At 44.8% G+C, this 23,055-nt stretch overlaps 4 protein-coding genes across 4 annotated transcripts; 2 read left to right on the top strand and 2 right to left on the bottom strand.

The window, feature by feature from the left end:
• The first annotated feature begins 269 nt into the window (after positions 1–269).
• On the top strand, positions 270–2,476 carry LOC123452528 (reticulon-like protein B8). Its single transcript, XM_045129189.1, has 6 exons — positions 270–390; positions 948–1,208; positions 1,293–1,461; positions 1,550–1,688; positions 1,853–1,922; positions 2,047–2,476. Exons 1-6 carry the CDS (start codon positions 285–287, stop codon positions 2,205–2,207), a joined length of 906 nt encoding a protein of 301 aa, XP_044985124.1. The 5' UTR covers positions 270–284; the 3' UTR covers positions 2,208–2,476.
• Positions 2,477–2,566: 90 nt separating this feature from the next.
• LOC123452529 (formin-2-like) lies at positions 2,567–4,243 on the top strand. Its single transcript, XM_045129190.1, has one exon. The coding sequence runs from the start codon at positions 2,878–2,880 to the stop codon at positions 3,613–3,615; it is 738 nt and encodes a 245-aa protein (XP_044985125.1). The 5' UTR covers positions 2,567–2,877; the 3' UTR covers positions 3,616–4,243.
• LOC123452527 lies at positions 4,043–7,080 on the bottom strand. The gene is made up of 3 exons (XM_045129188.1): positions 5,846–7,080; positions 4,973–5,072; positions 4,043–4,341 (listed from the first exon to the last, which is right to left on the bottom strand). Exons 1-2 carry the CDS (start codon positions 7,041–7,043, stop codon positions 5,020–5,022), a joined length of 1,251 nt encoding a protein of 416 aa, XP_044985123.1. The 5' UTR covers positions 7,044–7,080; the 3' UTR covers positions 4,043–4,341; positions 4,973–5,019.
• Positions 7,081–12,039: 4,959 nt separating this feature from the next.
• LOC123452526 lies at positions 12,040–16,944 on the bottom strand. The gene is made up of 3 exons (XM_045129187.1): positions 15,532–16,944; positions 14,526–14,610; positions 12,040–12,306 (listed from the first exon to the last, which is right to left on the bottom strand). Exons 1-2 carry the CDS (start codon positions 16,694–16,696, stop codon positions 14,540–14,542), a joined length of 1,236 nt encoding a protein of 411 aa, XP_044985122.1. The 5' UTR covers positions 16,697–16,944; the 3' UTR covers positions 12,040–12,306; positions 14,526–14,539.
• Positions 16,945–23,055: the final 6,111 nt, after the last annotated feature.

Raw genomic sequence — 23,055 nt, 5'->3', positions numbered from 1 at the left:
CCGGAGCCTCCCCGACCGCTAACCTCGCGGCCCCTCCTCGGTACGATCTCTCTCCGGCGGCTCCGCTGCTAGCCTGGTCCGTTTGCTGCGGCCGGCGATGCGGAATCTGGGCCGCAGCTTTTCAGTTAGCTATCTGCTGTTTTTCTTGAAAGCGACGGAGCGGCTTTGCCGCGCGGAAAGGCGGGTGGATTTGTTCTTTAGGATAAGAAGAAGAAAGAAAGAAACTTTCGAAGTAAGCGAGGTTCGCCTTGGTAAAAAAGAAAAAAATCCGACCATATTAGGCGATGAATTCTGAACATGCTTTTGTTGCGGCCAACAGATGGGCGGCGATTCCGCCCTCGGTTGGTTGCTTCGGCAAGGAAAGCCAGCGACTTCCTAGGTTGATGCCTGGTCGGTTATATAAGTGCTGGCCTTTATTTGGTTATCATAGATTCGATTTAAAGGGCCGGTTATCGTCATGTTTGCAGTGATTCTTGGTTGTAGATAACCGAATGCCTTTTTTCAACATGATTTAAAATGGTAGTACTATATATTTGGGCAATGCTTGCTCAGAAAGTGTTTGTCAAGTCATATTATGTATATCGCCTGGATGGGGTACTCTGGTGTACCAGATTGTTCATTTATGAAAGCTTTGGTCAGAAATGAATGATGGAAGACTGGTCCAACAATGGATGTTTATTGATTGTTAAACAGCCATTCCACTCAAGTTACCAGTCAGCTTTGGAGTCCTAGCCAACAGTCGAATGTATAGTTCTTTAGGCCTCCAGTAAAATATGTCAAAGCAAAGTGCATTGGCCCAATTTCTTATATCAGACTAAAATATTCTACTATACCATATTTTTTCTGTCCGGCTTCCCTGTATATGCTCTTGTCAGCTTGTTCTGTCCTACACATGTCTTGGATATCACTGGATCATTTCTCATTTGACATACCATCCTACTCTGCAGGGAGCTCCAAGTACATGAAGATGTCGGAACATTCTGAGAGCACAGCTGAGAAGCTCATGGGCAACATCATGGATACCATCGCTGACAAGCTCCCTAAGCAGAAGTCTGATAACATCATGAGCAACATCATGGATACCATCGCTGACAAGCTCCCCAAGCAGAAGTCTGGCCGTTTTGATCCAGGTTCAGTCTCTGAAAATATGAAGAACAAGATGTTTGGTCGTCAGAAGACCCTCCATGGAGTTTTGGGTGGCGGAAAGTGTAAGTTATCTGCTCTGGTGTTTACTTGCTTTTCTTCTTGTGTGGGCATTTGTGAGTTCTGATGCCTTCCTTTTATCATTGTAGCTGCTGATGTGTTGTTGTGGAGGAACAAGAAGATATCTTCCAGTGTCCTGGGTCTTGCAACAGTTATTTGGGTTTTCTTCGAGTGGCTTGATTACCACTTCTTGACAATCATTTCATTTGCCCTTGTTCTTGGAATGGTTGTTCAGTTCGTTTGGTCCAACTTCTCAAAGTATGGAATTTTTGAAGTGTATGCATAGTGTGTATCCTTTTCAGCAACATAATGTAATAATTATAGAAAATGCCTTGTCTACACGTAGGTCTTCTGATGTACCCCGGGTTAAGTTGCCAGAGGACCTGTTTGTGAACATTGCTGTTGCCATCGGTGCCCAAGTAAACAAGTTCCTGGGTTTCCTTCAAGATGTGTCTTGTGAAAGAAACTTGAAGCATTTTGTATTGGTACGCAGAGCTCTACTCACCGTGTTCTTTTTGCATTTTTTGAATGACATCATTGTGATCACTACGTCAAATAGGAACATATAAAGAAAATCAATCATGTATGTGCATATTGTGTCTGTTCATCACCAAGAGATGTTTTGATGTCACACTATGTTTTATTTCAGGCAATTGTCGGATTGTGGGCTGCTTCTGTAGCTGGGAGCTGGTTCAATTTACTAACCGTCATTTACATTGGTAAGGCACTGTCAGCTACAACCTCTTCTTTTTTTCCTCATACCGAGAAGCAACATACTGTTCCAATTTTGCGAAATCACCGCTGTCTGCACTAATGAAACAACACCTGATTTACCTGGGACAGGGTTTGTATGCGCTCACACGCTCCCTGTGCTGTACGAGAAGTACGAGGACCAGGTCGACGACTTCCTCTACAACATCCTCGGTCTGCTCCGAGACCAGTACCAGAAACTCGACAGCGGCGTCCTGCGCAGGATACCCAAGGGGAACAAGAAGAGCGAGTAGATTAGATTAGATGGGGCACTCATGATTATCGAGTGAAAATCCCCGCTATTATTCCGCTTAGCCGTGTGCTGCAGACCTGTAGTGTCAAGTGTCATTTGAGAGCGTGTATGTGCTCAAGTGCTTCCTGAACACAACGTTGGTTTAAATCCAACGCGATGCATGCAATGTTCTCCTAGCTATTAGTGGGATGCTGCTCAACAAAATTGGTGGGATAATAAGCTGTATGCATATATTGGAAGTTGAGCTCGAATTGGTCGTGCTTTGCCAAATTGAGAATTGCTCGCTATCATGCCCAAATTTATGATTGTAGATTTATTTCCTGCGACTACGATCCACATTCATGCTGCTCATGCCCAAATTCCCTTGAAATCATCCCGAAATCCGGTCAAAGGGTGCAGATTAAGCACCAGACTTGGGGAGACAGAAGCTGACCCGAGTTGTTAGTTTTCAGGTGGTCTTGCGGCTGCACGCCTCCGGCATGCACCTTGAGCTGCTGGAAAAAAATCACGAGATGATTGAGAAATCGGAGTGCACGCAGCTCACCATGATCCAACCTACCCCAAGCTCCAAGCTCCTAATCACAACGCTATAAAACCTGCACTGCTCGCGCGTCTCCTCCTCACCACCTCGCCGGCAAGAACAGCCAAGGAGCCAGAGAGCAGAGCGAGCCATGGAGCAGAGCAAACCGTCCGTCTTCCTCGGCCTCCTCGTGCTCCTGGCCTGCGCCGGGTCGGGGCACGGCGCGCGCCTCCTCCACGACGTCGACGCCGAGGGGTACGCCCAGGAGTTCGACTTCGGCTCCATGGCCGCCGCGGAGACCGAGACCGCGCCGCAGGACGCGTCCCTGGACGACTACGAGGACGAGATCAGCCGGGTGGAGTTCGAGCCGGGGCGCGGCGCGTACTACGCCGGCACGGTCACCGCAGCCGCACCCGGCCCTGCCCCAGGTCCGGCGACGGCGGGGAGCGACGCCGCCACCGCGAGGCCCGGCACTGACAGCATGAAGTGGTGGCTGCCGCCGTCAACCATGCCGTCGTTCCCGCTGTTCCCGAACCCCGGCGGCATGCCCGGGATGCCGATTCCTGCCATGCCCGTGCCCTTGCCTGCCCTCCCCGGGATGCCCGCCATGCCCATGCCGGGAGGCATGCCAGGCGGCGGCATGCCCATGCCCATGCCAGGAGGCATCCCGGGCGGCGGCATGCCTATGCCTATGCCTATGCCAGGAGGCATCCCAGGCGGCGGCATGCCGTTCAACTTCAAGCCGGAAGGATGGGGCGGTGGCGCCGGCGCCGGCGCGGTGCCATCGCCGCCAAGCCGTGCGCAGCCGACGCCTCCTGCCGCCAGCGCAAGCGATGGCGCCAACGACAGCACCGGCGACAACCCGAGCACGAACGAGGTCACCAACTGACAAGGAAGGAAGGAGAAATAGTGGCATCAATCACTTGACCTGTGTTCATGGCATAGAGTCTAGCCCAGAATCTTTTATACCAGCGGTGTAGTAGTTACTAGCACCACCACTGCTACATGCCATGACTCTAAAAAATGCTCATACAAATTCAAAATGATGAACAATTCTTTTTATGGGCCGTCTCTTGTTTGCCTTTGCCAAAGTGGAACACCATTCATGGATTTGTAGAGATATACTTTCTCATTTCCTAAATATAAGTCTTTTTAGAGACTCCACTGCAGACTGTATACGAAGTAAAATGAGTGAATCTACACTCTAAAGTATGTCTATATATATCAGTATGTAGTCTGTAGTAAAATCTCTAAAAAAAACTTGTATTTAGGAACAAAGTGAGTATCATCGTGAATCAAAGTGTTCTCGTTATCACTGGCCCAAAGACTCGCAAACCCTTCATATTCAGTATTCAATGTAGCCGCGATTCGAGATCCAGGTCTCCCCACACCAGATACAACATGGCACATGAGCAAAAGGGCACCAGATATATATAGATGAGCGAGATCAGCCAGAGGGAGCTGATGATACCGCGGTCCAAGCAAGCTGCTGTGTTGCATAACTGTTTACATTATTGGTAGTCTGAAGAATAAAAAACCCTACAAGGTCAACTTCATGAACAGAACCTTTGCTCGGAAGCCATTCCGTCAGCAACCATGATAAAACTCTATTTACCTGCAGACCAGTAAGTGTCATAAGATTACAATTTTGCACAGGGAATGGCAAGTGCTTCATTCTACCACTGCTTAGCATGACAGCATTCTCATCTATGAGCAAGGAAGAAAAAAATCAAAAAATATATGCACAAACAGGGAAAGGAAAATGTCGAAAGTCAAGTGTTTTTTTGAAGTCCAAAGTCAGGGCCTCAGGGGTCACCCAAGGAGCTACAGGGAGCAAGCAAAGGGAAACAGTCGAATATGAGGACACTTAAGGGGTAGCAGGATGGCTGGATGGAATGGAAGGTAAGCAAAAAAGCGTTCATCCAGTGAAGAGGAGTGGAACTTCGGTATACAGAAGAAGTCAAGAAGAGGCAGCTGAAGCAGACAATGAGGTTAGAACGGGGAGGATGAATAGAGGATGCAGCACCTGGAGAAACAAGCCCAGAGGCAGCCTGCCAAGAAAGCATGAAGGGAGCTGGCCAGGTGACCCATAGCTGAGCCAAAGGTTGCCCAGAGAATCATGCAGCAACAGTCCTCTCTCAGAATTTGGCAGATCACAATTGGTAGTAAAGGGGCAAGCGAAATTTCCAAAACAAAATAAGATTTCATAACTCTCAGCTGACAATCAGAAGATAAGTTTACATTACCTGCTCAACCAATGCATCACAATAGTTTATCTAATCAGACAATCGTCTTATGTACTGTCCAATAGTTCAGCTCTGTCATCCCCAACGCCAGTGCCCATGTCTGCAAGCATAGAAAACAACCAATGACATAACAAGAAAAGACACGAGGGGTAATAGTGAGATAAACCAAACAGATGTAATTTGAGGGGAAAATAAGCTCACAATTTAGGAACAAAAGTGGTAATGACAAACCATATTTAAATGATTTTAGCTCTAATACAAATAGACTCGACACATGCAGGTTGCAGCATGAGTCTTCAGCGAGTAATAAAAAATCACCATTATTCCATAAAGACATAAACAAAGTTGTTAATTACGGATTTAAGGCTATTAGCAAGATCAATAGGCAATCAAGCTACACAATCGAACATTTCACTTCAGTTGGTTCAGTTTTAGCTTTTCATTTTTAAAACTTACTTATCTCAACAAGGGAAAGGCAATCAGCACTTCCACTGCACCTACGCCCTAACATTACCATTATAGTACATTTCTTGCATAAGGCAATATAAACGGAACAATGAATTATAGATTTTATTATTAATTTGTTATTGGAAGGGCTTGTTGATCTTTTTATTCATGGTTTAATATACTTCCGTTCACAGAATGACATATAATTTTTTTGCTATCTCTAACTTAAACCAAATAGTTTGATAATGATAATATCATAAACAATATCAGCATTTGTTCAAATAGTTAATTGAGCAACAAAAGAAACACATGACACAGCCTTAACTTAAAATTGTTAGTCTAGCATTCAAGGGTGTGAAAGGCTTTCCATCAATCAACTGTAAAAAATATTAGAGGTTACCCACAATGTACAGGTAATGCTATTACCTGCAGTATAGACAGTTGAGAATGGATGAACCACGTGTGGATGAACCAGAGACAAATCCAGTCGTGTATGAGCTAGTTTCTTGAACTGCATTGACTCAAACTGGACCATGACTAAACCGGTAACCGTCAAGAAGAACACCACGTTATTGCAATCAGAAAACCCCAGCATCATTGGACACGATTTCTTCTTATCAAGGGAAAGAAGCTTGTCCAATTCAATAGTCTTTGCCAGCACCCATGAAACATCGCCGTCACGATCGGTCGTTCTCTTCCATAACTGGGTGCTGAAGTCTAATAGATAGAGGAAGCCAAGGCCACCATCCTCCATGGGCATAGCCCAGAAGGACCAATTGACACTGCTAGACGAGCTCACCGGCACCGGAATCACGGCTAATCGCTGCGTATCCAGATCAAACTCCAGGATGCCGTATGCAGAGTTTCCGAAAACCGACCAGTAAAGGGAATTCCCAACCAAGGTGCTGGAAATACTCATGGAGACCACGGTGTGGTAGCTCATGGAAACCAGGGGGGCTGAGATGAGGTCGCCCCACACGCCGGCCTCGGACGAGTAGACGCAGGCGAACGCCCGGGTGTGTTTCCTATCGACACCCACCATGACCAGCTGAAACTGGAAACGGTGGTCGCCGCCGCGCGCTCCGGCGGCCGCGCGGAGCAACGCCCCGTTGTAGATCTCCGTGTAGCCGTCGTCGAGCGCCGGAGGCACGGTGAGGCGGCGCTGGTCGCCCGTGACGGGGTCCCAGATGAGGACCCCGATCTGGCCGAGGGGGTACGTCGGGTCGAGGATGAGCACGAGGCCGTCGCGGCAGCCGAGGACTATGGGCGCGCTGCCGCCGTCGTCGAACCGCCGGGAGAAGCGCCCGTCCGGGATGCGGTCGGGTGCGTCGAGGGTGGCGGTGAAGGAGACGCCGTAGAGGGCGTCCTCGAAGAATCCGAGCAGGGGAGGCGGAGGGCCGCCGACGCGGCGACGGTGGTGGGCGCGGAAACGGCGGAGGAAGGCGGGCGCGGAGACGAGGCCGCGCCAGCGGTTGCAGACGAGGGAGGCGCGCGGGAGGGAGGACGGGAGTGGGGGGAGGCGGAGGAGGATCTCGGAGAGGAGGTCGTCGTCCTCCTCCGGTGGCGCCGGTGCCGGCGCCGGAGGCCGCGAGCTCGAGAGACGGAGGCGGGTCAACTCGCCCATGTTGGCTCTGTTTTTCCTTTTCTTTGAGCTGAGTAATTTTTGAGAAAAGTAGATAAATAAAAGGTATTGGCTAGGTCACAATCGAATAAGACTTAACCAAGTCTAAGTCAAATGACATATTACATAGTACTTCCTTTATCTTAAAAAATAAATGACTCAATTTTACACTATTTTATTATAAAATTAAATCACTTTACTTTTGAGTCACTTATTTTAAGACGAAGGGAGTAGTATATATATATGAACAAAATAGAAAAAAATAAAATAAAAAAATTATACGGTCCAATTATGCGGTCCTGATGCAAGATCAAAGGCATATAGCATCCAGTGAGACATAACAAAGTCTAAGTCAACTGAGACTTAGCAAAACTGATAAATATAAGAGCGTTTCAATGTAAACACTTTTATATTGTGTTTTTTTTACGGAGAAAGTATAGTTTACCATCTAAGATATGGAAAACATTTAGAATCAACCGAGAAATCAGCCGGGTCTTTCGCACGCCACGCGTCATGACCCACACACCACGTCAGACACCCATGTTGCCTTTCCTATCTCTTTCTTTCTTTTACTACCAACCTTATCCCTTTCTCTGCCGGAGCCAGATACCTTTCTACTTCGTCTTCTACCTTCGTCTCCATGCTTCGTCTGTCCTCATCACCCTGGCTCTCGTCAGAGCAGCCCGCTGGGCGGCTTTTGCACCACCAGTTGACGAGCTCACGCTTCATATATCCATACTCCTTCGGCACACAACACTCCAGCAGCCAGCGACAACGTCTACCTGCAGCTTCCCGCGCATCACCTCGATGTTGTCGGTGCTCTAAAGTGCGGCGGTGATGAGTCGCTGGTGTTGCGTAGGGGAGTCGCCTGGTGTTGCATGGAGGGCCGATGGAGCGGTCTCCCAGAGCTGTGATTGAGCATCGTGCATGCCCTTCCGAGGCTCCAATGAAGCGACGCCGGTGCTGCAACGACGATCGGGGCGAGGGGCCGACGTGGGGCACTGCAACTCCGGTGATGTTGCCTTCAAGCTATTGGAAGCAATGTCGTAGCTGCAATGGAGCAACGCCGGGCTACAATGAAGACTTCTCGGAATTGCAATGGAGCTTCGGCGGACATGTCTTGTTGCGTTGAAGCTCCGCCGGAATTACAATGAAGCTTTCACAGACGCGCCTGTGCTGCATTGAACTTCGTCGGAGTTGTAATGGAGCTTCGCCGGAGCATCGGTGTTGAGTTGGAGCTCCACCGACTGCAATGGAGTTTGGCCAGAGTTGCAATGGAGCTTGTCGGACGTTGTCGGTGCTGCATTGGAGCACCACATGGTCTGCAATGGCGCTGCATTGAACCTGTCGTGATGTGTTGCTGTCGTGGCCTTGCTCTGATCCAACAGACTCTTGTACGCAGATCGGACGACTTAACAGGAGGATGATTTGTTAGAGAAATCATCCGGCTGATTTGTAGCAATGCCCTAAGATATTACAAATCAGGGATGTACATCTAGCCGTGCGTAAAATTTCCACAACGTCATCTTTGCCTCCGACTGTCTGTCATTGATTCAAGGTGTCCACTCCTCAATTCAGGACAGATCTATGGTAGGTTATGTGGTGGCTGATATCAAGTTTGCTTCATGCAGCTTCACTTCGGTGGTTTTCAAGGCCATGTTTGGTTGCCTATATATGGCCCAATCAGGCCCGCGTTGGAAGGAGTAGGGTTGTTTGGTTACCCTGCATATACTATTAGTCGTGCATAGCGCGAACTTTAAAGTAGTCCATACCAGGCCAGCGAGCTACTACCGTATCGTCAGTTTCTCCAGAACCGGACTCATGTGAGGTAGAGGAGGGGAACGCGGCGCTGAGCTCCTGCAACTAGGGAGATGGTGCGAGCTCGCGGACGTCCCCGAAAAATCGACGGAAGGATTTCGGCTCACCTCCTGCCGATTCGGTCGCCCTATTTAGCCCCCCTCCTCTCACCGCCTAAAGCCCCGCCACCATTCTCCCCCCTTTTGATCTTTCCCGCCGAAACGCATCGGCACCGACGACGAGGTAAGTGGAGCTCCTTCATCGACCGACGGTTAACAGCGGCGGTGATTCCCCTCCTTAGTTTCTCCGCCCCCTCCCGCGTTCACCCGAGCTGTAGCCATGGCCTATGTGAGTTGAATCACTTCTTTTCTCATTGATCGTTGTGCTAGGTGTGATCATGTGTGAGGTAACCTCACCACATAGGGTACAAGGTTAGCAGACCTCGCAGCTTGTATGCAACCGAACAACATGCTTATGTGTGACTTTGAACGATGCGGGCAACCAAAGAGGATGCGCTAAAATGACCCCTAATGCGTGAGAACGAAATGCAGGCAACCAAACAAGTGGCAAATGTTGCTTTAGAGGCTGTTTTTCCTCAACCAGTCTCTTGTGAGCCACCCTTCATGTATTCAGGACCGATTGCTATGGCTGCCAAACGCGGCCCGGGCATGTCCGTCGGCATCGTAATGTTTAGGTCATGTCTTAGCTAAATCTTGTATAAACATTGTTAGTCTTTATATTTTTCATTCTGCTTCGAATTGTATCCGGGAGACTATGTAACTTTGATGCTTAACTAATAAAATGATGATGTTCCTAAAAAAACCAATTAAATCAAATACCCTAAAGTCTAAATTAGTTATTTAATCCCCTCAAATCTGCAATATCGGATAAATCTTCTTTTTTTTCTGTTTTTCACATGTCCCGACTAAATCTTTTCCTAAGGCCTTGTTCGGTTGCATGACAAATGGTCGGGATAGACAGGTATTGGTAGTGATTAAATCTCATCTAGATCAAATTTCTCCCAAATCCCCTCCAATCCACCTGGTGAGTGGCTTAACCGAACAAGGCCTAAAGTGGTTTTGGACAATTTGAGATGGTTTTGCCTATGACATTGGTCATGCTGTGGCAGTTCACCATTGTCGGCGAGAGCGTACACCGGCGTCCCTGCCAAGAGATTATCACGTACTCCCTCCGTCCTAAAATAAGTGTCTTGAGCTTAGTACAATTTTGTACTAGAGCTAGTACAAAGTTGAGATAGTTATTTTGAGACGGAGGGAGTACACAAGAGGCATGCAAGCAGGTGGATCGATTCGTGCATGAAGCAAATTAAACGCACGGAAAACACAACATCTGCACATAAACCCCTAAAGTTTTATGAAATGGCCACTTAGGGACTGTTTGGTTGGAGACCCAAAATGAATGAGGTATTTAACCGCAGTTGTGACGCCCGTATAGTGTGTCAGGCAAAACAAACGCCACACATTTGACAAAAATTTATGTTGCACTAATCTTCGTAGGCAACCAAATGGCTGCCTAAGGAGCTGTGGCGCGTCACCTTTGGTGTGGTAAGTTATGGCTGACAACCAAACACCTGATCATCCGAACTATAACATCAGGCATTTCGCCCACTCTGTCTCGCTCTACACCGGCGGCATGTGGAAGATGTCGGGGTTGGTAGACGATGGTTGACGGTGGAGGAGAGCAACTAATTAGCGAGTACTTTTTCAAAAGTCTCTCAGCGATCATCCTTGCACCGCCGCCACGTGTTGCGTTCTGAATGTTTCCTTCGTATTTTATTTTTTATTTTATTTTTTCGCACATGTTTTTGGTTTTTTAGAGTGTTTTTTACCAGTTTTCACCGGTCTTTTGTAACTTTTGGTCGATTTTTTTTATTTTTTCCGTGAAAAAACCTCGTTTTCTGCTTTTTACGAAAAAACACATTTTCTTTCTTTTTTGGCGAGAGGCACGATTTTACCTTCGCGAGAGGCACGGCCATGCCTCTCGAAAAGAAAAAAAAATGTGTTTTTTGTTTTTTTGCGAGAGGCACGATTTTGCATTCGCGAGAGGCACATCCGTGCATCTCGGAAACGAAAAAACGCGTTTTCTATTTTTTTTCGCGAGAGGCAGGATTTTTCTTACGCGAAAGGCACGGTTTTGCCTTCGCGAGAGACACGTCCCGAAAGGGAAAAACACATATTCTGTTTTTTTGTGAGAGGCACGGTTTCACTTCCGCAAAACATGTTTTCTGTTTTTTTTTCTATCACATGAGCCACGGTTTTTTGTCTTTTTATTTATTTTTTTCTTGAAAAAAAATCGTCAAAACCTATCAACATGGGATCTAGTTTTGAATATCTCGACGCGAGAAAGCAAACGATGAAAACGGTTCGAGATTTGAACGCACTGTTTAGAAGATAAAACGTTTTGAAAATACGGATCTATGAAAAAAAGAAAAAAACTCGCTGATTGCGACAAATGACACGCATACAATACATCACTTATCGCAACATAGAAGTAATAGTTAAAAAGTATACTCGCTAATTAGTGATTTCGACGATGGAGACTCTCACCTCGTACTTGACCCTATCGCGCATGAGCCGGCCTATCCTCTTTTCAGGCCGTTTATTTTGTTTCTTCTTGTTTTCTGCTTTTCTTCTTTTTTTCACCTTTTTCACTTTTCTTTTTTCCTGGAATTTCTCTGTATTTGTTCTATGTAATTTTTTATACATAACCATTTTCTGACTATTGTATAAACATTTTTCAAAACGGATGGTCTTTCTTTTATACTCCCTCTGTTCTTAAATATAAGTCTTTTTAGAGGTTTTACTAAAGGACTACATACAAATGTATATAGACATATTTTAGAGTGTATATTCACTCATTTTGCTCCATATGTAATCCCCCCTAATGAAATATCTAAAAAGACTTATATTTAGATATGGAGGGAGTGCCACATATTTTTTTTGGAACACATTAACTTCACAAAAAATACATTAATATTTAGACACGAGGAGAATGAAACCGGAGGCAGTAATCAACCAACCTATGCTACTGCATTACTATTATTTACTGGTCTAACTAAGTACTCCCTCTGTTCCTAAATATAAGTATTTTTAGATATCTCATTAGAGGGATATATACGGAACAAAATGAGTAAATCTACACTCTAAAGTATGACCATATACATCCGTATGTAGTCTCCTAGTGAAACATCTAAAAAGATTTATATTTAGGAACGGAGGGAGTAGCTGCTTGTCATCGCATCGTGTATGCCAGTTGCATAATATGCCTAAAATTATCCAGGTAAAACAGAAAGAAAACTGACAAACTGAATGGACAAATATAATCCTACAAGCCTACTTCGCGGTTGACCGGAGCATGCTCTGTAGAAGATCAACTTCTGTGCCGACCGAACCTGTGTCAGCAAAGTCATTCCACAGCTGCTCCGCAACCCGAATGAGAGATCAGATACCTGCGGAGCAGTCACTTATCAAATAAAATCTGTACATTAAAGTTGTACCACCTAACAGTTTTGTATTGCTAAACATAAACATCAAATTCATCACTGCGGTAATATCAAACCTCCAAAGTAGAATCAAACCGGCAGTAAAAATCAGAAGGAAGTTCAAAAAGGATATATATATATATATATATATATATATATATATATATATATATATTGCTTCATGGGCATATGAGGGGTTCATAGAGTTGAAAGCAAATGCATCTGCCTTCTGGCTCAAAGGCACATGCTTTAGAGATGTAAAGAAATAGCCGTTTACCAGTTAACGAGTTTAGATCAGCCAAACTCATGTAGTTGAAGCCGAGAGCAAGGGATTATGCATCCTATTATAAAGACACTTCCTTCGGGCCAAAATGGACACTGTTTTATTCAACTCACTACAGCATTGAAGCTATGACAGCTGCCAAAAGGTCCTCTGGAAGGCGAAGTTGCCTCTCAAATGTCGATTCTTCCTTTGGCTTGCCCTTCAGCATCGCTATTGGACTGGCAACAGGCAACAGCCTTGAGCACCACTACCTGAAAACCTGGGCAGATGTCCTATATGGGCGTAGCATCAGGAGATGGCCGACCATTTTTTTGTGTGATGCCTGTAGATCTGCCAAATTTGGCTGAGCAACCCTCACTGGGCTGGCCATGGACATGGCAGCACCGCTGCGATCTCCCGGACACCATGGAACAGTGATAGCTATCAAGGATGACGCGGGTGAACAAGGATCAGCACAGGGATTTATGTGTCGAACACAGCGCTTTCTAAGGCACAAATATCAAGATCAAAGTGGGGATAGAGAGATGGCAGCTACTTTGAACAATAGGTTGCCTGGACCAAAGTGAGAATAGAGCCTTCGTTTCCATGTTGTTCTGGTTCTGGTTGTGGTTTCCCTTCCTTTTGGAGTGAATGAGCCACAAGTGTCTTTCTTCTATTGAATCACAAACGTCTCTTCTTAATGAAAGATGTGCAGAGTTTTTGCACCTTCTCTGAGAAAATTAAATACAACCATTTATACCATATCTGCTAATGTCATTCTGATCATATCGTCAATTTAAAGATCTACAGTGTTCAACATTGAAGAACTGGATCAACACATAAACCATAACAAGTTTGCAACATCCAGTTTGGATCTGACAAACTATAGCAATGGCAAATTAGAAATGCAAGTCAGATTGACAGGGGTATATAGCAAAATACTCCCTCCGTTCACAAATATAAGATGTATTGGATATTTCAATATGGACTACATGCAGACTGAAATAAATGAGTGAACAAAAACACACTAGAACGTGCCTATATACATCTAATTCAGAAAAGAGTTAGAACATCTTATATTTGTGAACGGAGGGAGTAAGATCAAAGAAAAACACCTACGTCTATAAACTACAAGTGCAAGCAAAAGACACATGGTAGTATAAGATTAAACGACAACATGCTCGTCGAGTATCATAACAACCACTAGTTCACGAATAGGTATGTATCATATCTATTGAAAATGAGCATCAATGTGAAAGGGCATAGTCATAAGCCTGTATGCGTAAAGGAGGTTTGAACTTTGAAGACAAGTGCTCGGTATTGCTAATTATCAAATATTTACACCAAGGTGAAAACTTTTGAATCACAATAGCACCTGATACATCCAAGGAGCTATAGGAAGGAAAGGGGAAGTGTTTCATTCTATTACATACTGCATAGCACGACAGCATTCTCATCTACGTGCAGCTAAGAACATATGCCCAAATTGGGAATGGGAAATGTCCAAAGTCATCAGTCATACGAGGAGCTATAAGGGAGGAAACAGACAAACATGAGAGCAGTAGCCCTAGGGAATAGGCAAACTTGCTAGCAAGGCAGCTGGATGGAATGGAGGGTAAGCAAAAGAATTCATCCAGGCGAGAGGGGGTGGAACTTCCGAAAACAAAACAGGAGTAGATGAAATCAGCTGAGAAAAGGAATTGCAGAATAAACTCATAAAAGGTGAATAGATAAGCAGCACCGGGAGCCTGCCCAAAATGTATGATGGGAGATGGGCAACAGCTGAGCAAAGGGTTGTCTGGAATTATACTGACTTGTAATTTGGTTATTCACAAATGGTCGTAAAGGTTACATTTCGTAACAAAAACAAAAAGTACCAGTTATGACCCCCTCAACTGAAAATACGAAGATAAGCTTAGATTACCTGCTCAACCAATGTTATACAGTCACCTTATGCATTGCATTGCACAGAAGTTTGGCTTCATCAGGTCCACCACCAATGCCCATGTCTACAAGCATAAGACAAACAACCAATGATATTTGAACCAAAGATACGACGGAATAATAATGAGATATTTAGATAAGACAAAACTGAGAGAGGAAAAACACATTTTTCAACATTGGAATGGAATAGATAAACAAAAGCAAGCCTACTGCCTTGCAAAGAAATTTTCTGAGAATGGTATATATACTCAGTAGTCTCCTCAAACTGAATGGCATGCATTAATATTAGCTGGTCAGAAATAAGAAGTAATCTAGAGTTATTCTTAAGCTTGTCCTGTGTTATCTTAAGTTGATAAAATATAATATATTCAAACCAATAAATTTTAAGAGCAAAGAAATAATGACAATTCAGCTTCAAATGATAAAACAGACTCAATTCATTTATCCCCGGTACAAATAGACTCTGACGCTTGAGAGTCTTCAACAAGGGATACAAATGAACTATTATCTCATAATAAAGATCAAACCAAGCATTTATTGTGGATTTAAGTTAGCAAGATCAATATAAATAAAAATCGGATCACAGGATGTAACTACTTTTAAGCCTTTAAATGTGACAATTAAGCTACCATTTGGACATTTCACTGCTCCATCTGGTTCAATCATAGCTTTCCAATTTCCAGCTGTTATCCATCTCAACGCGGGAAAGAAAATCGCTGGCATTATACGACTTTTGCATAACACAACAGGAAGGTAGCAATGAAATTTAGTGTTACTTTATTGAAAGAACTTGATGATCTCCGCCTTCATGGTTTTAATCTATATTTTCTTCATCAAATTAACTTACATAAAATGCTTGCTACATCTGACTTGAACCACAGAGTTCGCAAATCGTAATAAAAATAATATCATGTTATTGTTAGCCTAACAGCAAGGATATGAAAAGTTTAACATCGATCAACTGTAGAAAAATACTTGGTTACTACCTGCAGTATAAACACTTGTGAATGGATGAACCAAAAAGTAAGATGCCTGTATGGGAGGCTTGTTGAACTTCAGTGACTCAAGCTGGAGCACGAAAATACTAAATACCGTCCTTAGAAACACCACATTATTGACCTCGCAATATCCCAGCATCATTGGACTCATTCCCCTCTTGTCCAGGGAAAGAAGCTGATCCATTTCAATAGTTTTTCCCAGCACCCATGAAACAACACCGTGACGGTCGACCTCCCTTTTCCACAACTGGATGTTGAAATCCAACAGCTCAAAGATGCCAAGCCCGGCACCGTCGACGGGCATAGCCCGGAAGGAGCGGCTGCCGTCGCTACACTTCTCCAGCGGCAGCGGTATCACGGCTAGGCGTTGCGTGCCCAAATCAAACTGAAGGATGGCAGCAGTATCCCCATTCAGCGACCAGTAGAGGGAATTCCCAACCAGGGTACTGGAAACGCGCATAGACACCGTGGTGCGAACGTTGCTCTCGGAATCCACGGACACCCAGATTGGATCGCCCCATTTGCCGGTCTCCGACGAGTAAACGCAGGCGAACAGCCGCTTGTTCGGCCTGTCGATGCCCGCCAAGACCACCTGGAACCGGAAGGGGCGATCGTCGAGGATCCCGGCGGTGCGGAGAACCGCGCCGTTCAAGATCTCGACGACCTGGCGGTCGTCGATCACCGCGGGGACGACGAAGCGGTGCTGGTCGCCGGTGACGGGGTCCCAGACCAGGGCCTCGATCTCGTCATTCCCCGTGTCGACGAGGAGCACGAGGCCGTCGCGGCAGCTGAGGATCGTGCGGCTGTCGCCGTCGCGGAAGTGCAGGGAGAAGCGGCCGACCGGGATGCGGTTGGGGGGATCCAGGATGGGGGTGACGGAGAGGCTGCTGGGGGAGTCCGGGGTGGGCTCGCGGGTGACCTCCTCGAAGAAGCCGATCAGGGGAGGGGGGTTGCGGAGGTGGTGGGTGTGGAAGCGGCGGACGAAGCGGGGGTCGGTGACGAGGCAGCGCCAGCGCTTGCAGACGAGGGAGGCGCGCGGGAGGGCGGACGGCAGCGGGGCTAGGCGGACGAGGATCTCCGGGAGGAGGTTCTCGTCCTCCAGCGGGGCCGCCACCGCCGGCGCCGGCGAGATGGGGAGGCCGCCGCAGGTCATCTCGCCCAACGAACTCCTCCGGGAAACCGACCGAGCGCTGATGAAGGGTGCCGGCCCAAGATAGTGACTCTGGAAATCTTCTGACGACCGGTTTGCGGAACCTTTCTGTCTTGGAATGGTTCTACTATGTTTTTTCTTTCTGTGTTTTTCTTATTGATTTCTAATTTTGTTTTCCACTTTGTGTTTTTTGTTTTTTCAAATGGAGCAGACATCTTGATTAACAAGAGTCTTGGTAGACGTCAAAGAGACGTGAAGACTGGATTATTCTCATCAAACTCGTAGTTGGAGACTTAGTTTTCAACGTTATCAGCGCGCAGGACCCGCAATTAGACAATAATGAAAACACCTGAAGGGAGTTATGGAAAGGTATGATGACATGATTAGGAGTGTACCGATTGTTCAGAGACTCTTAATAGGAAGAGATCTCAATGGCCACATCTAAAACTGGTTTTAAAAGGGTGCATGAAAGCTTTGACTATGACATCAGGAGTCAAAAAGGAGAAGATGTCTTAAGCTTTGCGCTAGTATTTGACATGATCATAGCTAACACCCTTTAAAAAAAAGAATCATATCTAGTGACTTTAAGCCCATACCCACGTCAAGTGATCCTAATCCCGGTTATGATATGTCACGCGATATCATGCAAATCCTCTTTTCTAGTTACAACTTTCCACATTGGCATCACTATCTCAAGCTTGGAATATAGTAGTACTCATCAGTTGTGTGATCTTAGATAACACCATGCTTCTAAAATGATCAACAAAAAGGTTACGTGGCATGTAATAGTCTCACATGATCCAGTACCGACTCTATAAAAATTTGACATGCGAAAAGATTAGATCGGAAGCGCCACCCTAACTCGAGATTGGATCAGTTAAAGTTTCTCCTAAGGAGTGTTGGATAGCTCTTGTCGTCCTGAATCCAGCAAGCTTGAGTTTGCTCAATTCGGAGCTCGTATGCGCAAGTAATGGCAGTTCTGGGCAGGTTCTCTATTCCAAGCGGTAGTATCGCTCCCTCGAGCGGTACTACCTCTTATCACCGCTGGGACCACCCGGGCCGGTGGTAGTACCGCTCAGAGCGGTTGTGCTCTGCTCGTACCGTTGGCCTGTACCGCTGCTCCAAAGTGCAAACACTTTTGTGGTCAGACTTTGCCGTAGTACTGGGCGGTAGTACCGCCCGGTGGTACTACCGCTCCAAGCGGTACTAACGGCCCTACCCATCTCTGGCTTAGCCTCCCTCTGCCTGAGCGGCAGTACTGCTTCCTGAGCGGTACTACCTCTTATCATCGGTAGTACCGCTCCTAGGAGTGGTGGTACCGCTCTAGCTCGGGCTGAGGGGGTAGGTAACAGGCAGATTCCTTCCCCCCTTATAAAAGGGGGGTCTTCTTCCACAATGATTTTCTATCCGTTGAGCTCATGTTCTTCCCCCATTGTTGACCTTCTTAGAACTTGCTAACTCTCAATCCCTCCAATGATTCTTGCTAGTTCTTGAGGAAAAAGAGAGAGGAGATCTAGATCCACATTTTCACCAATGACTTTCTCCTCTATATGAGAGGAATCCCTTGGATCTAGATCTTGGAGTTCTTTGTGAGCTCCTTGTTCTTCCTCTCATATTCTTCCATAGCTTTTGTTGTTGTGGAGGGATTTGAGTGTGAGGGACTTGACCACTTCGTGTGTTCTTGTCATTGCATTAGTTGCATCGATTTGAGTTCTCCACGGTGATACATGGAAGTCAAAAGTTTGAGAAGCTTATGACCCTTGGGTACTTGGTATCCTAGAAATTTTTCTTCATGGATGCTTTGGCGTCCTAGGAGCTTGGTGATGCCTCGGAGCTCAATCATTGTGGTGTAAAGCTCCGCGCAAGCTTCGGGCTCTCCAATTAGGTTGTGGGGATTGCCACGAGCATTTGAGGTTACCTCGAAGACATATGTCATTATGGTGAAGCTTCGTGGTGTTGTTGGGAGCCTCCAATTAGGTTATGGAGATTGCCCCAACCTTGTTTGTACAGTTTCAGCGACCGCCTCAAGGGTCCCTTAGTGGAATCACGACATCTTGCATTGTGCGAGGGCGTGAGGAGATTACGGTGGCCTTAGTGGCATCTTGGTGAGCATTGTGCCTCCACACTGCTGCAAACGAAGATTAGCATCCGCAAGTGTGTGAACTTCGGGATACATCGTCATCTCTGTGTGCCTCAATTATCTCTTACCCAAGCCCTTTACTTATGTACTTTACTTTGTGATAGCCATATTGTTTCTTGTTATATATCTTGCTATCACTTAGTTGTTTATCTTGCTTAGCATAAGTTGGTGGTGCACAGAGGCGAGCCTAGTTGTTTTAGGTTTTGTGCTTGACAAATTAAATGTTAGTTTTATTCCGCATGTGTTTAAGCCTAAAATATAGTTATTTTAAAGTGCCTATTCACCCCCTACGACATCCAAGTCCTTTCAGATTCTCTTCATGGATCATGACCTCGAGAAAGCAAGAACTCTGAAATTGATTTTATTAGCATTCGAGCAACTCTCGGGTCTTAAGATCAATTTTCATAAAAGTTAATTGTTTTGCTTTGGCGCGGCTCAATACGAGACTCGCCTATATGCCGACTTGTTCGGATGCGGGTTAGGCCAGTTTCTGATTATTTGGGGATACCGATACATTATCGTAGACTCACTAATGCTGAATAGAAACACATCGAGGAGAGACTGCAAAAAATACTTAGAAGTTGGAAAGGAAAACTACTATCTCTCGGCTGAAGATTGTTCCTCATAAATTCAGTAGTAAGTAATATGGTACTATATATGATATCCTTCTTCCAGTTGCCGAAAGGAGTTTTGCATAGACTGGATTATTTCCAATCAAGATTCTTTTGGCAAGGAAATAGCGAGACAAAGAAATATCGACTAGCTAAATGGAGTGTGGTTTGCCATCCAAAAGACCAAGGCGGGTTAGGAATTCATGGCCTTGAGGTTAAGAATAGGGCCCTACTTGGTAAATAGTTGTTTAAATTACTATCGAAAGATGGTGTATGGAAAACCCTCCTCAGGAGGAAATATGTGGGTTCTAAGGCAGTATCCCAAGTATACTGGAAGTCAGCCTGGGCGTTCGGCTATTTTGGTTATTTTGGTTCGGGTAGTTCGGGTTATGGGTAATTCGGGTACCTAAAAATAGGAACCGGAATTTTTTCTGCCAAAAAAAATACCCGAACCCAAATTACCAAAAATTTTGGTTCCGGTAATTCGGGTACCCAAAAATCCCAAAATATTCGGAGGATACATCAAATTTTAATATGAATAATTAGGGTAGTTTGGGTATTTCCGATAGTATGAGTATTTTTGTTAGTACGGGTAACATGTGAGTGTAATAATAACATGAACAATGTGGCTAGTATGAATAATTCGGGTAGTATGGGTATTTCGGGTTTTCTAGACTGGAACCCGAAAACCGAATAGCCAGAAAATGAGAACCGAACCCTAACCCGATACCCGAATTACCCGACAATTCGGGTAATTTGGTTCGATTTGGGTTCGGGTAGCGGGTTCGGGTACCCAAATGGCGAGGCTGAACTGGAAGCCTGGAGATTCTCACTTTTGGGCGGGGCTTATGGCTACGAATAAATGCTTCTTGTGCTATAGATCCTTCTCAATAAAGGACGGTTCGGAAATTAGATTTTGGGAGGATAAGTGGCTAGGAAATGCCACACTCCGGGAACAATATCCGGCTCTATACAACATTGTGCGTCACAAGGGTGATACTACCGCCACAGTACTGGAATCATTTCCGCCAAATGTGACGTTGAGAAGGGATTTAGTTGGAGCCAAACTACGAGAGTGGAACATCCTGCTCTAGTGGTTGTCCACGGTGCACTTGTCACATGGGTATGATGTATTCCGATGGAACCTGCATGGGAATGGACAATTCTGAGTGGGCTCGATGTATAGAGCATTAATCCAGTTTGATGTGCGAGTGGATAATAACAAGAAGATCTAGAATATGAAGATACCTCTTAAAAATAAAAAAAAATTGCATGGTATCTTCGTTGTGGAGTCATTCTTACTAAAGATAACTTTATTAAGAGAAATTGGCATGGATGTCTGCAATGTGTCTTTTGTCACCATGATGAGACAATAAAACATTTATTCTTCCAATGCAAATTGACTCATTCTATATGGCCAGTCATACAAATAGCTTCTGGCTTGCGACCTCCTTGTAGTGTTGCTAATGTATTTGGCAACTGGTTACATGGGATCGATCACAAGTTTAGAACTCTTGTGAGGGTGAGAGCGCTTGCCGTTATATGGTCGCTTTGGCTATGTAGAAACGATAAGGTTTTGAACGGTAAAAATACTTCTCTTATGCAGGTTATCTACAGATGTACCGGACTCTTCGTTTATTGTCCTCTCTACAACGTGTGGAGAATTGAGACCTGTTTACGAAGGTGTGTACACAATTAGAGGCTACAACGAGGAATACTTTTACCCAACATGGGTGACAGCATGATCTTAGGATTGGGCCTCCTATTGTTTAGGCGTTATATAGACTTGACATGTTGTTTTGTATCTCGCCTTTTTTCCATTGGTGTGAGAGGACTATGTTTGGTTGTGTGCATCTTAGTTATGCAGAGCCTGGGTGTAATACCTAAAAATTTGAAGTAATAAAGCGCCCTTTTTCAGAAGAAAAAACTGAATGATAGCTCTAGATACCTGTAGAACAGTGTCATTTGTCAAACCAATTGTACTACCACTAATTGATTACATTAAAGTTATACTATTTCAAAGTGTTTACATTGCTAAAAAGCATAAACATCAACTTCATTATTACAAGCCGCCAACAAAATCATAAACCGGATGAGAGCTCTGGATACCCGCGGGTTCATTATAGTCAAACCAATTTGTATCGTTGGTTCATGATGCAAAAGCCATTAAGGTCAAATTTGTATTGCTTGCGGAACTTATATCAAACCTTCAAAGGTGGGATCAAAACTGACATTAAATCAGAGAACGTTCAAAAATCAAAATAAAAAATGTCTCATAGGCATATGACTATATGAGGGATTCATGGAGTTGAAAGCAGATACGTCTGCCTTCATTTAGTTGGCTCTTCGGCGTGGCTATTGGACTGCCAAACACATCGAGTGCTATCAACAGAAAAACCCAGGCACGTGCCCTCTTCGTGCGCAGCATCAGGAGATGGCCAAACATCTTTCTGTGTGATACACGTAGATGTGCCAGATTTGTCTGAGCAATCCTTGCTGGTATGGCCATGGAAGCAAAGCTGCGATCTTGTGGACACTATGGAGCAGGGGTGGCTATCAAGCAAAAATCAGGCACACAAGGACCGGCGCATGTATTTATTTGTGGGAAAAGAGGAACAACATCGCTTTCTAAGGCGAGAGTACTTACATACGTTGTTGGCGAGATCAAAGTGGAGGCGGTTAGATGTCAGCATACCTTAAACAATAATTTGCGTTAACTATAGTGAGAATAGAGCTTCTTTCCATGTTGTTTTGCTCATTCTGGTTTCCCTCTCCTTGAGAGCGAATCAGCCACACGTGGCTTTCTTGTAGTGAATCAAAACCTTCTTCTCTTCTCAGTGAAACATGTGCAGAGCTTTTGCACCTTCGCTCAGAAAAGTAAATACAAAATTTTAGTTGTGATGGAAGTATTTTTATATAGATCTACTAATGCCATTTTGATCATGCCGTTAATTTAAAGATGTATAGTGTGCAAAATTGAGAACCGGATCACACATGAACCATTGCAAGTTATCAACATCTAGTTTGTATCAGACAAATTATAATGGAGAGTAGACTAATGGCAAATAGCAAATGCAAGTCACATCAACAAGGATATATAGCAACATAATATCTAAGCAAAACACCTTTTTCCGTAAACTACAAGAGCAAACAACAAGACTCATAGTAGTATAAGATTAAACGACAACATGCTCTCATAGCAATCACTAGTTCACAAATAGGTATGTATCATAACTATTCAAAATGAGCATCAATATGAAAGGGTGTGGTGATAAGCGTGTATACGTAAAGGAAGTTTGAACTTTGAAGCCAAATGCTCAACATTGCTAGTTATCAAATCTTTACATTAATGTGACCACTTTCAAATCACAATAGGACCTCATGGCAATGGGAATTTCCAAAGCTATCAGCCATCACGGCCGGGCATGATTTTTTTTGGCCCTGTGCCAAATTCAAAAGTAGGGCCGATAATACACACTATAATAATACTCCCTCCGTTCCTAAATATAAGTCTTTTTAGATATTCAATTAAAAGACCACATACGGATGTATATAGACATACTTTAAAGTGTAGATTCATTCATTTTGCTTCGTATGTAGTCCCTTAATAA

The sequence above is a fragment of the Hordeum vulgare genome, chromosome 5H (assembly GCF_904849725.1).
Source record: "Hordeum vulgare subsp. vulgare chromosome 5H, MorexV3_pseudomolecules_assembly, whole genome shotgun sequence".
Lineage (NCBI taxonomy): Eukaryota > Viridiplantae > Streptophyta > Magnoliopsida > Poales > Poaceae > Hordeum > Hordeum vulgare.
Note: the sequence above shows the minus strand (reverse complement) of the source record. Positions and strands in the feature narration are given on the sequence as shown.

What these genes read in the sequence shown, in the direction of transcription:
- LOC123452528 (XM_045129189.1), top strand. Translation starts at nt 285, where the DNA reads ATGAATTCTGAACATGCTTTTGTTGCGGCCAACAGATGGGCGGCGATT. An exon ending in ACTTCCTAGGTTGATGCCTG is followed by an intron (nt 391 to 947) that starts GTCGGTTATATA and finishes CCTACTCTGCAG; the next exon opens with GGAGCTCCAAGTACATGAAG. An exon ending in ACTAACCGTCATTTACATTG is followed by an intron (nt 1,923 to 2,046) that starts GTAAGGCACTGT and finishes TACCTGGGACAG; the next exon opens with GGTTTGTATGCGCTCACACG.
- LOC123452529 (XM_045129190.1), top strand. Translation starts at nt 2,878, where the DNA reads ATGGAGCAGAGCAAACCGTCCGTCTTCCTCGGCCTCCTCGTGCTCCTG.
- LOC123452527 (XM_045129188.1), bottom strand. Translation starts at nt 7,043, where the DNA reads ATGGGCGAGTTGACCCGCCTCCGTCTCTCGAGCTCGCGGCCTCCGGCG. An exon ending in CTCAACTGTCTATACTGCAG is followed by an intron (nt 5,073 to 5,845) that starts GTAATAGCATTA and finishes CTATGCTTGCAG; the next exon opens with ACATGGGCACTGGCGTTGGG.
- LOC123452526 (XM_045129187.1), bottom strand. Translation starts at nt 16,696, where the DNA reads ATGACCTGCGGCGGCCTCCCCATCTCGCCGGCGCCGGCGGTGGCGGCC. An exon ending in CACAAGTGTTTATACTGCAG is followed by an intron (nt 14,611 to 15,531) that starts GTAGTAACCAAG and finishes TTATGCTTGTAG; the next exon opens with ACATGGGCATTGGTGGTGGA.